The following is a 16117-nucleotide window of genomic DNA, read 5'->3' as shown; positions in this document are numbered from 1 at the left end:
TATATAAATATCTAATTCCCCCTTCTCTCCCCCCGCCCCCCTTACCCTTTTTCCTTGTGTTACAGAAAATTTGTTTCCAGTTTCAGTTTCCAAAGATTAAGTCTCTCTTCCTTATTCCCCTTCTATCTTCCCTTGGGAGGGCGGAGGGGGGGTGTGTCGTGAGCTGATGCCAACACAGAAAATGGTATCCCTCTGTGACAGCATCAGCTCACAACAGGGTAATAGAGAGCAATTCTGTCCTCTGGTTTTTTGGGGTTCACCTTTAATATTTAAACCAGAACATGGGTGAAAAACCTTTTCCTGATATCCAACCTAAACCTCCCCTTATTCACCTTCCTGCCATTTCCCCGAGTCCTGTCATTGGTCACAGGAGTGAAGAAATGTGTACCTGCCCATTTCTTCCCATTGTGAGGAAACCAGACTGCAGTGAGGTGACCCCTCAGCCTCCTCTTCTCCAAGCTGAATAATACAAGTGACCTCAGCTGCTCCTCATATGTGATGCCTTCCAGACCCTTCACCATCTTGCCTTCCAGGCAATCCTGCTTTAGCAGAGGGGGTTGGAGGAGATGTTCTTTAGAGGTCCCTTCCAACTCTCATGATTCTGTGATTCTGTGAAGTGATGCACAATGGAATCACTCCCCACCCACTGACTAATGCCCAGCCAGTCCCTGAGCAGTGATTGCTCCTCCCAGCCAACTCCCCTTGGTTTATATAAAACTGAGCGTGACATCATATGATTTGGATCAGCTGTCCTGGCTGTGTCTCCTCCAGCTTCTTGTAGAGCAGCAGCTTGTTGGACAGGAGCAGTGTGAGAAACTGAACAAGTCCTTGGCTTCATGTCAGCATTGCTTGGCAACAACTCAGCCACCCCTGTGTTACCAACATGACTCTCAGCTCAATCCCAAACACAGCCTCACACCAGTTACTGTGCAGAAATGTAGCTCTATCCAAGCCAAAACCAGCACAGAGGGTGAGGGCCAATGGGCATCAGCTGAACCAAGGCAGGAAAAACTTTCTCCCCATCAAGACAGTCAGGCAGTAGAGCAGATCTCCCAGAAAGCTTGTGTCATCTCCATCCTCGCAGCATTTCAAGCCCAAAATGCATAAGCCCCTGAGGAGCTACTCTGACCCCATAATTGACCCCACTAAGAGCAGCAGGTTGACTAGAGATCTCTTGAGGTCCCTTCAAGCATGAACATTTCTGTGCTTCCATCACAACAAATCTTCACTTTATGATGGGAAGCAATGCTCTCAGGTTCCCAGTGACCACTGTATCCAGACAGAAAGGAGTTTGGTCAGATGTCTGTGACTTCTTGCTGCGTGGCAGGTACCCCCCAAACAGCCCTGATCATTTCCCCACTTCAGTGTTGTTTGTTTTTTTTTTTTGTTTTCCCCCTTTTTCACCCACAATTACTTCCCCTTGACATCCATTTCAGTTACAGAGCTGAGGTAGGGTCGTGATCAATGGTGCAGGGTTGAGTTGGAGACCTGTAGCAGCAGTGTTCCCCAGGAGCAGTGCTGGGTTTGATCTTGTTTAACATATCAATCAATGACGTAGATGAGGGAACAGAGAGTATCCTGAGCAATTTCTCTGTTGATACCAAAAACTGGGAAGGGTGGCTGACACGCCAGAGGTCTGTGCTGCCATCCAGCGTGACCTGAACAGGTCTGGAGATTTGGGCAGTGAGGAAAATAATGAGATTCATCAAGGGAAACATAAGCTCCTGCAACTGGGGAGGAACAACTCCTTGCATCAGTAGAGGTGAGGGGTTGAGCTGCTGGAAAGCAGCCCTGTGGAGAAAGATCTTGGAGTCCTGGTGGACAATAAGTTAACCATGCCAGTGGCGTCCTGGGATGCATTAAGAAGAGTGTGGATTTCAGATCATCAGGTTCCAACCTCCCTACTGTGAGCAGGGACACTTCACACTAGACCAAGCTGCACAAAGCCTCATCCAACCTAGCCTTGAACACTTCCAGGGATGGGGCTTCCACAACCTCCCTGGGCAACCAATTCCAGCACCTTACTACCCTCATGGTGAAGAATTTCTTCCTGATGTCTAATCTAAATCTCCCCTCTCTCCGTTTAAAACCATTACCCCTTGTCCTATCACTGCACTCTCTGGTGAAAAAAAAACCTCACAGTCTCTCCTGTAGATACCCTTCAGGTACTGGAATGTGTTCCAAGGTCTCCCCAGAGCCTTCTCTTCTCCAGGCTGAACAGCCCCAAAACTCTCAGGGACTGTCTTTATAGCAGAGGTGCTCAGCCCTCGGGCATCTGCTGGCTCTTCTCTGGTCCCTCTCCAACAGTTCTGTCACTATCCTGTGCTGGGGGCTCCAGAGCTATATGCAATACTTCTGGGGGGTCCTCACCAGACCAGAGCAGGGGGGCAGAATCACCTCCCTGGCCCTGCTGGCCCACACTTCTTGTGATGCAGAACAGACACAATTGGCCCTCTGGGCTCCAGCATCACATGGTGGGACTCATGTCAAGTTTCTCATCACTCACACCTCCCAAATCAGGGCTTGTCAGCCTGGGGGTTGCGCCGACAACAGGTGCAGGGACCCTGCACTTGGCCTTGTTGAAATCATGGGGTTGGCACTGGCCCAGCTCTCCAGCATGTCAAGGTCCATCTGGATGGCATCCCTTCCTTATGGGGTTTAAAATGATCACACAGCTTGGTATGGTCAGCAAATTTGATGTGGATACACTCAATCCGACGTATCCATATCTCCAACAAAGATGTTAAACAGCACTGGTCCAAATACTAACCCGTGAGAGACAACACGCAATCACTGCATATTTTGAAAATTAGCTATTGACCACAACTCTCTGGGTGCAGCATCCAGCAATTTCTTATCCACTGAGTGGTCCATCTGTCACATCCCATGCCTTGCCAGTCTTGGACAGACCAGGATGGCCATGCGGGACAGTGTCAAACGCCTTGCACCAATCCAGGTAGATGACATCAGTTGCTCTGCCTCACATCCACCATCTGTAGCCTTGTTGTGGAAGGCCACCAGATTTGGTCAGGCATGCTTAGTGAAGCGTGTTGGCTGTCACAAATCACCTCTTTAATTTTCCATGTGCCTTAGCAGACTTTCAGGAGGATCTGCTGTATTATCTTGCCGGGCACAGAGGCGAGGACCTGGCCGGCTGGAGTTCCCTGTGGCTCTTTTGATACCGTCCTCTCACAGTTTTCTTCTTAAACACAACGTCCAGCATCCAGCTGGACAAGCACATAATGCATTGGGTGAGAAACTGGGTGATGGGTCAAGCTCAAAGGGTGATAGTAAATGAGGTACACGTCAGGCTGGCGCGACTGGTCCGTAGTGGGGTTCCCAGGGGATCCATCTTAGGGCCAGTACTCTTTGATATACATGACTTAGATGCAGGACTCTGAAGGCCTACTAGTTAAGTTCGTGGATGACACCAAACTGGGAGGAGCAGCTGACACTCTCGAGGGCAGAGAGGCCCTGCAGAGGGCTCTGGACAAATTAGAGAGCTGGGCACTCACCAATGGCATGAAGCTGACAAGGAGAAATGCTGGATTTTGCACCTGGGACACGGTAACCGGGATATACAGACAGTCTGGGGAGCAAGAGGCTGGAGAGCAGCCCTGCGGAGAGGCATCTGGGGCTTCTGGTCGATGGCCAGTTGAACATGAGCCAACAGTGTGTTCCTGGCAGCCAGGAGGGCAACAAGTCCCGGGGCGCATCAAGCACGGGCCATCTCAGGGGTCAGGGAGGGGAACTGGTCACTTTACTCGGCACTGGTGCGGCCCATCTTGAAGTCCTGGGTGCAGGTTGGGGTTGCACAGCACAAAAAAGGATATAAAAGCTACTGGAGGGTGTCAGAGGATGGCCACGAGGTTGGGGAAGGGTTTTAGAGGGGATGCCCGTACGAGGAGCGGTGAAGGCACTTGGTTGTTCAGTCTGGAGAAGAGGAGACTGAGGGGAGGACCTCTCATGGCAGCTATTGCTTCCTCATTAGGGAAGGAGGAGGGAGGTGAGCTGACTCTTCTCTCTGGTGACAATGATAGGACCCAAGGGGAATGGTGGGAAGATGTGCAGGGGGAGGTTTAGGTTGGACATTAGGAAGAGATTCTTCACCCAGAGGGTGGTGGAGCACTGGAATGCTCCCCGGGGAAGCAGTAATGGCTCCAAGCCTGAAAGTTTTCAAGAAACATTTGGACAACACCCTGCAGGGACATGGTGTGAACTTTGGGGTTGTCCTGTTCTGGGGCGGGGGTTGGACTTGGTGATCCAGGCTGTCCAAGGAGGTGCTTGAGCCACCATCCCTGGAGACATCTAAAAAGACAGATGTGGTGCCGGGGACAGGGTTTAGTGGTGGATGCGGCAGAGTTAGGGTAGTGGTTGGACTCGATGATCTTGAAGGTCTTTTCCAAACAGAATGATAAGGATACTGTAAAGATACCTGACATCTCCATCCAGGAGTTGATTCGGTTGCCCAGACCAAGGTGGGCACGGCTTCCAAGTCAGCCTGAAGCAGCTGAAGACCCCATGTGGGACTGGGAAATGTGACCGAGGACCTCCAGGAGCGCTTCTGGAGGAGGAGCCGGTGCCCAAGGTTAGAGGAGAACTCTCATCCCTGCCTGCAGCAGGGCTTGGGGGGGATCTTGGGGTCTGGGCCCATCACAGAAGGTGTTTCCATTGGTCTAAGGTTATCTGCTGTGGGAAGTGGACTTCAGGGGAGGCAATGTGGACAGCAAAGGAATGCATTTTATTTTTCATTGAGGTGCACCTTGCTCTGTTTTGGTTTGTTGGTCATTAAGAAACCTCCTCCTGTGTCTGCAGGCAGCTCTTTCCCCAAGTGACACAGGTGGGAGTTGGTGCCAAGGGGCTGGAACTTGCAGCCACAGCCTTCAGTGGAGGCAGCTCCAATTTGAACAAGGTGCTTTGTGTCCCTGGTTCTGGGAGGGAAATGGTGGGGGTGGAGGTGGGGACAAAGACCAGCAGATTGTGGGACAGAAAGGGCCTTGATTTCCATGTGCATTCAGACTGCATCATCAGGGGATGCTCAGGATCAAGAACAGCTGGAGTTTGCTGACATCACAGAAGGTGTAAACAGGAAAAAAAAAAAGAAAAAAAAAAAAGGAAAAAAAGAAAAAGGGGGAAACCTTGAATATTTTCGATTGCTGTTCTGATGGTGAAAATAAACCATTTCACTGTCTGCACTCCTGAAAGCTCTCCACTTAACCACGTAAGGTTTGAAGACTGAAATTATTCCCAGAGGCTTGGCTTGTTAAGGCGTTGTGAATGTTCATGAGCTCGCTGGTACTGAATTCTTGGACAGAAGATGATGATGACAGGTCAAAAAGCCTCTAGAGAAGTAAAATTCAGCAGCAAACCTCCAAGTTTCTGAGGGTGTTAGAAAGCCCCACTGAGGAGCATCACTGAAAGAGACCATGCAGGAAATGACCAGGCACGGAGACCGTCTCCGGGGGCTGGTGAAGCAGGAAGTCAGAGGCACTGCCTGCAGGTGGGAAATCCAAGGTGGGATGTGGCTGTGAAAGCCACCCAGGTGACTTGGTGGGAACAAACTAAAATAATTTCAGTATCTCTTGAGACAAGGCCAAGAGCACCTGAGCATGCTGGAGCTGCCTAAGAATGTGCTTGGATGAGAGTCCAGCTGTGGGACTTGGTGTGTAACGAGTATCAGGAGGAAACTAGTGTCCTATTCATTAACAATGGCAGTGGAGTTGGGTATCACGAAGCCCCAGAGGAGGATGAGGGGGCCCACGCAGCAAAAGTTCCTCCTCAGGGCTGGGTGCATGGCCAGAGGTGGAAATGGCTGGTGTGTGAGGTGCTCAGGGAAAATTGCCCCGGGGAACATGGCACAGATCCCCGGGCTTCTCTCTTCTGCAGCTTTGGTGCCTTCTTTCCTTCACTGTGTCACCTGGCTCTGCACCGTCAGCACCCCGCTAGGTGCCTTCACCATGCACGCTCCAACAGCTGAGCTCTACACGGCTCTTCTCCTCTCCCAGACACTTTCTACCCAGCCCAGGCTCTCCCCAGCTCTCTCCACCTCTCCTGCCCTCTCCCCCATCCAGAGCAGCCCAGTCTGGGCTGGCCCCATGGCAGTGCCCACCACAGGGTGCTGCAAAGCTCTGGGCACTCGCACCATGGCCCCGCCCCTCTGAAAGCCACAGCAGATCCTGGGGAGCTGAGAGATCAGCCCCAGAGCTGAGGACCAGCCCTAGTATGAGGACACAGAGCCACCCTGCGCCTGCTGGCCTTGTCTCCAAGAGATCCTTATTGCCAGCTGCTGGCAGCCCTGCTCTGCCAGCCCCTCTCCCCAGCACAAGATTCCTGGCCCTGGGACGCCTCTGGCTGTTCTGCTGCCCCAGTGAAAGGGCAGCCTGTCCCAAGCTGCAGTAGGCAGAAGAAGTCTGAGTCATTCATTACCCTTTGGAACGAGACAATTGCTCCCTTGCTCCCCTACCAGGACGTCCATGCCTCTTTTTTCCCCAGGTTTTCCCCAGGGAACTGTGTCTGTGCTGGCCTGATCCACGTGCCCTGCGGGGCCCCAAGCTGGTGGTGCTGCTCTGCAGAGCGAGCAGGCTGTGGGGCCTGGATGCCGCGGGGAAAGGGTCTCAAGAGGGTCACTGCTGACCACCCCATCTCCAGGGGCACTGGCCCTCAGCAGGGAACGCTCGGGCCTGGGCTCCTCCCCTAACCCACGGCCCCAGTCCCTCCTCCCCTCAGTGCACGAAGAGCCCCAGCACAGCAGCAGGGCCTGACGGAGGCCGTTCCCGCAGCCACTCCTGACCCCCGAGGAAGGATGCGAGGGAAGATCCCCGCGCAGGGACGGCCCCGCTCCATGGCGCCCTTGTGCCCTCGGCTCCCGGAGCCACCCGGGCCCCGGGGAGCACAGGCCCAGGGCTGGCTCCGCACCAGCGCGGTCCCGGCCCCCCCGCCATCTTCGCCCCCTGCCCAGCGCGGCCCACGCGCCGCCGCGCCTCACGCGCCCCATCCCGCCCAACCGGCCCAACGGCCGCGGCGCGAGCGCCCCCGCAGCACCAGGCGCCTTCCTCTGGCGGGGGAAGGAGCGTCCTGCCCTGCCTGCCCTGCCCCGGCGGGGACGAGGAGACGGCCCTGCCCTGCCCTGGGGGGAACTGCGTGTCCTCTCCCCTCTCCTGGCCCTCAGCCCTGCGGCAGGTACCGTGGTCCGCCCGGCTCCTCGGGCCTGCGCTGGGGGCAGTTGTCTGAGGGGGGCTGTCTAGAGGCGGGCAGGGGGCAGATGTCGGGCCTCTGCTGTGGGACAGGGGTGCGGGCAGTGCGAGCTGTGGGGCTGCTGGTGTGTAACGGGGAGGTCTGGGCGGAGGAGCGGGGAGGCAGCTTCTTGAGAGTGGGGTCTGGGCGGGGGAAGCTGTCGAGACCCCCCCAGGGTGGCACGGGGGTGCCTGCGGCTGACGGTGGGGCCTGGGCAGGGGGAGCTCGGAGGGTCCCTGTGTGCGTGGCAGGGGAAGCTGTGGGGGGTTCATGTGTGACAGCGAGATCTGGGTGGAGGGCGCTGGGGGGTCTGGGGCAAGGGGAGGAGGTGTGGGGGACCTCCGTGTGTGGCCCTGGGGTCAGGGCCTCAGGGGTTGACAGGGTGAGGCCTGCCTTCCTGACTGTGCCTTAGGAGATGAGGGCAGGGGGATGGGAGGACACCTTTCAGTCTGCAGGTGAAAACCCCGCCCCAGCCCTCCTACATGCGTAGAATGGGACCAGATCTCTCGCTTATTTCAGCACCCTGCAGAAGTACCACTTGCGCTTCTGCAGGAGGATGTGGCTCAGAGACAAAGGTTGGGAGTGTCAGGAGCCGGGAGAGGATCTCTGCTTAGGGCTGCTGCATTTCTCAGTGTACGAAGGGCAGTCTTTGGGCTCAAACTGAATGAAAAACCTGTCCAAAAAAGTACCAGGCAACGTATTCTTGTGTGAGCCTTGCAGTAATCCTGATGGGAACTGTTTTACCATGGAATCATTGTACTAGTAAGAAGCAGGTCATGTGATTTAGGTTTTGTGTTTCTTTATTATCATTATTTTTCCAGGTAGTAATGTACAGTTGAAGTATTTGTCACAAAAAGCAAATTGTTTCTGTTCCCATCTAGTGAAGAATTGTGTGATAAGTCACCAGGGTTGTTTCTTTCACCTAGGACGATGTTGGGTGTAAACGTAGCTACCTTTCAGAGGCACGGAACCCACAGGAGGTGGCTGTACAGTCTGAAAATACTCAGTTACCAGCAGAAACGAGTGGGGATTTTCAGTAAAAACCTGTGCAAGGCCTTTCCTCCATCTGATTTCCTTTCCCTGGAGAAGGCAAGAAGAGCTTTGCCTCTCGCTTCCGAAGGATGTTTTTGCTCAACAGTGAGGCTAGAATCTGTCCTCTCATCTGCCCCGCACGGGAGAAGATGGGCGCTGTTCCTCAGTAATGAGGTGACAGGACTGACGGTGAAGTGAATCGAAGAAAGATGCACTATTTTTACTGGTCAAAAGAATCTGCTGTTTGATTGTTTGTTTGTTTGTTTGTTTGAATACACTAAACATGGCTCTGGCTAAAGAGCAAGTCCTTTTACGTAGTTTGTTCAGGATTGCTGCATTTTCTTCTTTACTCTTGTGCTGACTGAGAATCTTACCATCTAAAAGTTGCCAGATTTCATCATTTCTCTGTGTTTGTTGTTACAGAGCGTGACGCCAGGACAGAGTCCAGCGACTTCCCTCATGGACAGGACCATCAAGATGAGGCAAGAGGCTGAAGCCCGGAGAGTGGCCTTGGCCTGGGGACTCCTTAATATGTCTATGGCAGGCATGATATATACTGCAATGTACGTGAATTGTTACCTCTGGTTCTAACAAGCAAAGCATCCTGCTTTGTATGTCCCTAAATATTTCCTAGGACTGAATAGCTGCAAAATGGCAACTTTGTGTGCTTCTTTTCAGGAGTGGAAGACTCATCAGCTGCCATTGCAACATCCCATACGGGCCACTCTCTTGTATTGGTGAGTCACTGAGTTGTTTGTGTGTTGGTTTTGTGGTTGTTGTTTTTAATTAAAAACGTTGGTTTGCTTTCTGTTACCTCCTTTAAAACTGTTGGGATCTCAACATTTTTAGCGTTGGAGGTGAGGAGTGTTAACAGCGTTCTCGGGTGGATCATGAACGGACACGTTTGCTGCGTTCAAGATGTTGAACGTGTGGAGAACACTGCAGATTTTACTGCTGCGTTGTGCTGTGGGTGGGGATGGCATTTCACAGGAATTACTGTTGGTTTTGGGTAACTAACTGTATCAATTCGTATTAGAGGATGAAGCAAGAGGGGGAGAAAAATCGTGAGTGACACATGATTTGATGGAAGGTGATTTTTGAGAAATACTGTGAAACTTGGTTGCAGTAGTTGATATCCCTTTTGGAAAATGACCATCCGCTTTTAAGAAGTCCATTTTATCAATATAAATTAATCTTGATGTAGAAAGGAACATTATCTCCAATGGTTCTTGCATAAGAAGGGGAAGAAAGACATCCTAGATGCTTGCCAGAATTTGTACTTTATTATGGCAGTCACAATGACCTGTTTTTGATGGGCATACGCCTGTTTTTTGCCAATAGTCTCCTCGTGTTGTTCCCGTGCTCAAACTGAGGCAAAAAAGTCTGTTTCCTCTAGGACTTGCACTTGCATCTGTGTTCAGCGTGAACGCCCTGTTGGATTTCTGGAGGTACTGCAAGTACACAGGGACACCGAGGAGCTGGGCCCCGAGTCCCGGCCAGCAGCCCCTGCTGGGCTGGCAGAGTGCAGGTGGGTGTCACGAACATTTCTGGAAATATTTTGCTGAGTTCTCTAGGGGCCAGATTTTCCTAGTGTCCTTTCTAGCATCTTTCCCAAACTGCTTTAAGGTAGCGTCGTGAGTGCGTTTTGTTCTGCATTTGAAAGGGGAGGAGGGTCTGGGGCTGTTCATTCTGTTTTCTCCTTGTTGCAGCCGTACAAACAGCTCCACCCACTGTGCTGGCAGCAAAGACAGTCCCGTCTGCGACGCCTTCTGCTCCCATCCAGGGTCAGACGGTGCTGAGTTACAGCCCGTCCCGCTCCCCCAGAGCCAGCCCAAGGTTTCCCCCTGCTTATCTCTCGGGGTACAGGCCTCAGCTACAGGCTGCCTCAAGCAGCAGCCCCTCCTTCGGCAGAGCTGTAACTCGCTCACCCAGCAGCAGCTACAAGGTGAGGACCAAGGCAGCTCCCAAGGGTACAAAAAAGAAGACCAAAAACCCAACAGCAAACACCGCACCCCCACAATCACCCAGCCCGTGAAACCAACAACACACAACCCCCACAGAACTCACAGTGCCCGCTCGATCAGACCCCCAAGTGCCACATGTACGTGATTCTTGGATCCGACCAAGGATGCTGGCTGCACCACCTCCCTGGGCAGCCCACTCCAGCTCCTGACTGCGCTTTCAGGAAAGACATTCTTCCTCATGCCCAGCCTGAACCTCCCCTGGTGCAGCTTTAGGCCATTTGCTCTGGTCCTGTTGTTATTCTCTTGGGAGAAGAGGCCAACGCCCCCTCACTCCGTCTCCTTTCAAGCAGTTGCAGAGGCCAGTGAGGTTTCCCTCCAGCCTCCTCTTCTCCAAATGAAACAACTCCAGTTCCCTCAAGCCTCTCCTCACAGGACTTGTTCTCTAGACCCTTCACCACCTTGGTTGCCCTTCTCTGGACATGCTCCAGCCCCTCAATGTCCTTCTTATATTGAGGCTCCCAGAACTGATCTCCGTGCTCCAGGTGCAGCCTCACCAATGCTGAGCACAGGGGCACGATCGCTTCCCTACTCCTGCTGGCCACGCTGTTCCTGCTGCAGGCCAGGATGCTATTGGTCTTCTTGGCCACCTGGGCACACGCTGGCTCGTGTTCAGCCAGCTGTCCACCAACAGGCCCTCAGGCCCTTTTCTGCTGGGCAGCCCTCCAGCCGCTCTGCCCCAAGCCTGGAGCGTTGCCTGGGGCTGGTGTGACCCGAGGGCAGAAGCCGGCACTTTTTCCCTTGTGTTGCTTCACTTGTTTTAGAGTGGCTACTGTGTTTCAGAGCAAAACAAAATTACAAAATCAAAATACAAAGGAAGAAAGACTCCAGCCTGAACCCCAAGCAAGGGCCTTTTGTATTCATATTGTTTCAAGGTGGAATTCGGTCTTCCTCCCATGACACAAGCGCTTGTTTTTATTCACCTAAGGTTTACGGCTTCAGCCCCTCTTCCAGTGGATCCCTGTACACCAACAGTATTGGAAGAGTGCAAAGGATCAGGCTGAAGCCTTGTCACCACGCTTCACCCTTTCTCTATCATGCTCCTACTGCCAAGGAAGACTACATGACAGACCTCAAGTCACTGCAGACCTTCCTTCAAAATGAAGAGAAGAAACAACGCAGAGTTCAGCTGGGTACGTAAGCGTGATCGGAGAAGCTTGGTGTGGAGAAGATGTTGGTCTTATTTGCGATTGGCTTTGGTGGGTGAAGGAAGTTGCAGAGGATTCCAGTACTAGTAATGAGACCTTGAGGAGAGGGGTGTCCTTCGTGGAGAAGACATTTCAGATCACGGGGGTGACTCACTCGCAGGCAGCTTTTGTCTTGGGTAGGGACAATCAAGAGAAATGTGAAATCAGTGTTTATGCAGCCTGGCTTCAGCCTGTGTGTTCACGGCAGTTGGTGTTTGTGCCTCTTGCCAAGGACTGACCTGTTCCCTGTACTGTTGCTCCCAGAATCCCTTGGCAACAATTGTACGTGACTGTTTAATGAATCAATCGTTTCAGGAAGTTCCGATTCCAGCTCTCCTTCCAGCAGCCCAACTTCTGGGAACCACAGATGCTTCACAGCAGACTCGGCGCTGGTGCTGCTGAACTACGAGTACCAGCTGGCTTGCCTGCCCCGGGCTCCGCCAGCACACAGGGACAGAGCTGGTCTGAGCTCCAGGCAGGCTGCAGAAGAGGTAAGTTGGGTGGTCATGAGGGAGACACAGGCCTCGAAAATAGACAGCCCTGTACAGAGGTTTGGATTGGAGCTGTATCCAAGGGCTGGAACAAGCGGGCCTAGGACATCTCTCCGCCGGGACGTCTCTCGGGTTGGCAGGTGACGCGGGGCTGTGCCGCTGTCCCGGCGCACAGCTGTCGTAGACCAGAGCTGTCCTAGACCCCCCAGCGTTACCCTCCCTTCGTTGCTCCATTGAATTTACTGCTCCCATCAGGTTGCTCTGCATAACCTTCGGTTTTGGAGGGGTACCAGACCAGCACGAGGTTTCCACACCTCGGCAGGAGACCAGACTCTATAAACGTGCGACAACACCGCGTGTTTTCTTACCAAAATGTATTTTTGTACCAGATTCGTAGTGCCAAATGGCTCGTTTGGTTCCTGTATTAGACGAGTCCATTTTCTCCAAGGTGAACTTGGGGATTTTCCTGTGCTTCAGCGTCGCTGAATCCAGCGAGGTCCCAAGGAGGGACTGAAGATGCAGGTTCTTTCTGGGCTTTACCCTCTCACCCCATGAGCAAAGTTACTCTCACATGCTGAAGGCTCCTTAAAAGCAGAAATTTTCATCTTTCGCCCCAAAAACGGGGTTTCTGCAGAGGAGCCCGTCCCGCAGGGCACCCTTGGGGGCACCCAGGAGCCTGCGTGACCTCCTCCCCGCCTGGCCCAGGTCCCTGAGCAGCCCCATAAACTGTGCACCCCGATTAATGCTGCACCCCAGTCCTCGTGCACCCCGGTCCCTCTGCACCCTGATGTGCCGTGCACCCCGGTTCCTGTGCACTGCAGTCCCTGCGCACCCCGATTTACTGTGCCCAAGCCCTGCGCACCCCCAGACTGGGCACACCCCTCTTCCTGTGCACCCCAGATCCCTGGAAACCCCTAAACGCTGCGCCTTGGTCCCTGTGCACCCTGATATACCATCCATCTGTTCCCACAGCCCCCATAGCCCCACGTACCCCAACGGACCATGCACCCCGCTCCCCACACACCCCTATAAACCGCACACCCTGCTCCCCATGCACCCCGATATGCTATGGCCCCCCATACCCATGCACCCCACATCCCTGTGCACCCCGATACAATACCCACCTCATCCTCCTCATTGCCATCCCATGGTCTCCCCCTGCCTCCACCTCCGCCCCCTTCTTTCTCCTTGCCATTCTGTGCTTTCCTGCTGCCTCTTCCTCCTCATGCTGTTTGTCTGACACTGCCTCCTTCTCCTGGTTGTCCTGCTCCTCCTGGTCCTACTCCTCTACCTCCTCCTTCTCTTCCTTGTCATGCCGTTGTATCCTCCTGCAACCTCTTCCTCCTTCTCCTCCTCGTGCTGTTGTCTTACGCGACCTCCTCCTCTTTCTCGTCATCCCGTTGACTCCTGCTCCCTCCTCCTCCTCATCATACTCCTCATCGTGCTCCTTTTGATGTTTCCTCCTCTCCCTCCTCCTCATGCTGAAGGGGGGTGCAGGGTGCTCCAAAATAGGAGCCTTGCTTTTTCTCTTTTAATGAAACCTGCTGTTCTAACCGCAAATAACAGACAATCTGCCACGGGAGTAGATCCAACAGTACCTCGTTCTCTGTTGCAGCATCATGAAGATCTTTGTGCTGCCCGTGCCGCGACGTCTGCAGAAAGGGCTGCTGCTGAGCTGCTGGTGAGTCACCTTCCTTTCTCTCCAGGACAGGCAGTGCACATGAGAAAACAAGCGTGCCAAGAGTGAGGTGGTTAATGAAAAACAAGGCCAAGTATCATAGCACCAGAGAATGGCTAGGGTTGTTTTCTTTGGAATTGAACCTTCTGTTTTAACTGAACATAAGAGATGCTCTTTCAAGCTCTTGTCTCTGAAGCGATTATAAGAAAGTACAGAGTGATCTTTGGGGTTATTTCTTGGTTTGTTTGTTTCTTCTAAGGAGAATACCAGTGTTCTGTGTGCATCAGTGACAGAAGAGAGACCTGAGCCCACCAACACTTCAGCAGGAGGGAGAGGGCCATCAGAAGCAGCCACGTGCAGGAAGGGAAGACCCAGCTCACATGATGGCCAGTCCCCTGGTAAGGAGAGATTCTGCATTTCTGTAGAGATGGCCGAGGCAGCTGCTCTGACCACCCTGTTACAGAAAGGGGAGATGAGAATCGTTTTGTTACTGCCTGCAGTGGAAGTGCCTCCTTGCGCTTCCCGCCACAGGCTTCTCCTTGGACCCTGCCTTGGTCTGCTGGCCAGCATGCAGCTGGGGATGTGCTGGCACTGACATTGGGCAGTTGGTCTCCATGGCAGCGAGTGCACGGACAAATACCAGGTTTGGAGGAACGGGAGCACTTTGCTTACAGTGGGTTTTGTTGTTGTTGTTTTCTCAGTCAAGTGTTGCACAATGAGCATAATTGCTATTCGTGAGACAGCAGGCCTCCACTTCTCCAGTTGTAGTCTGCCTTGCAGGCTGCACTGGAGAGTAGCTGGTGGCAATGCAGTTGCTGCGTCCGCTGCCAGGTGAAACACACACAAGGACCGATGTTTTCTCAGCATTCCCTTTTCTCCTTGATTTCCATCTGCAGTTGGATGTAGCCTGCGAGCGGGGCTGCTTTCGGGAGGAAGGAAGAGGAGAGTGAGAAGAGAGTGACCGTGGATGGGCAGATGTGCGGCAGCTGCCAGCTGGACCATCTCACCTATGTTGTTTGTTGTTTTTCAAAGAAACACCCACCTCCGTTTGTTTGCCTTCATCTTCATTTTGTAGGGTATTGGCCATGCCCTTTCTTTCACCTTTTCAATGGCACTTTCTACCCGCTCAGTTACTTGTTGGTTTAGTGCTTTTAAATACTTTTAAGTACATCTTCAGAGTAGGTTTTTACCTTTTAAAATATGATTGTATTTATCCTCCTAGTAGATGCTAAGTTTTTAATAGCTGTACCTTAGTAGTTCTGTTAGGTACTGTTGCATGTTTATTCCTATTTATTTTAGACAGTATTTGAAGGGTAAGGGTGTATACAGTCTGTATTTGTATTTAAATATTTTAATATGTTAATTGTACGAGGTTCTGGAGCCGGATCTCCGGCAGTGACAAGATGGGTTTAACTCTGGCTTTGTTCATGGGAACTTGTTTCACCTCGAGGATGTTCTTTTATACTCCTGCTTAGCATAAACTTTTATTCCGACAGGAGTGTTGCCTTTGTCTTTTCTCTGGGGTTTGAATTCCAAACGCTCGAAAAGCTTCACGTTACAACAGTTCTTGCCGGCGCCTTGATCAACAAGTCCCTCTAGTCTGCCTGCAGTGCCAGTGAGCAGCAGGGCCCGGGGCAGAGCTGAAGGGGGCAAACATGTTCTAGCATGTCTCGGGTGTGCACTCTGAGCTTCCACCGGGGCAGAGCTGGAAGACTAGCATGGACACAGGTGCCACCAAGTTTAAGTGCTCTGGTCTTTGGAATAGAGCTCCTTTATCTTTTTTCCTAGATTTTTTTTCCCCAGCCAGGTCCCATTTTGGTAGGCAACAGATCCCACGGCAATTAGTTCCCCAGTTTCCCTGCCTTTAAGTACCTGGTTTGATTTCTTCTGCTTGCCCTCCTCCATCAGGCATGCTCACCTCCTTTAGACTGACTACAGTTGGACCGCCTGGCTTTTCATCTCATCAAACCCACTCTGCAGATTTCTTCTTCAGGAAACACTTCCTGCAGTGGAAGCCAGGTCGCTCTTGGTGCTCATTTTCTCTGTTCCATTTTACCTCAACCCAGTCTGTGGGTCCACAACTCTCTGGGTGCAGCCATCCAGCCAATTTCTTATCCACCGAGTGGTCCATCTGTCAAATCCATGCCTTGCCAGTTTGGAGACCAGGATGCCATGCGGGACAGTGTCAAACGCCTTGCACCAATCCAGGTAGATGACATCAGTTGCTCTGCCACCATCCACCATCTCTGTAGCCTTGTTGTGGAAGGCCACCAGATTGGTCAGGCATGGCTTGCACTTAGTGAAGCCGTGTTGGCTGTCACAAATCACCTCTTTATTTTCCATGTGCCTTAGCAGACTTTCCAGGAGGATCTGCTCTATTATCTTGCCGGGCACAGAGGTGAGACTGGCCGGCCTGGAGTTCCCTGTGGCTCCTTTGATACTGTCTCTCACAGTTTCCTTCTAAACACAACGTCC

At 52.6% G+C, this 16117-nt stretch overlaps 1 protein-coding gene across 1 annotated transcript; it reads left to right on the top strand.

The window, feature by feature from the left end:
• Positions 1-8691: 8691 nt before the first annotated feature.
• LOC127393720 (transmembrane protein 209-like) lies at positions 8692-15135 on the top strand. Its single transcript, XM_051639072.1, has 9 exons — positions 8692-8828; positions 8944-9002; positions 9662-9793; positions 9975-10210; positions 11215-11419; positions 11789-13645; positions 13902-14040; positions 14174-14285; positions 14539-15135. The coding sequence occupies exons 1-6, from the start codon at positions 8725-8727 to the stop codon at positions 12106-12108; spliced, it is 1056 nt and encodes a 351-aa protein (XP_051495032.1). The 5' UTR covers positions 8692-8724; the 3' UTR covers positions 12109-13645; positions 13902-14040; positions 14174-14285; positions 14539-15135.
• The last annotated feature ends 982 nt before the right edge of the window (positions 15136-16117 follow it).

The sequence above is a fragment of the Apus apus genome, chromosome 23 (genome assembly GCF_020740795.1).
Source record: "Apus apus isolate bApuApu2 chromosome 23, bApuApu2.pri.cur, whole genome shotgun sequence".
NCBI lineage: Eukaryota > Metazoa > Chordata > Aves > Apodiformes > Apodidae > Apus > Apus apus.
This window is presented reverse-complemented; position numbering and strand designations above follow the sequence as displayed.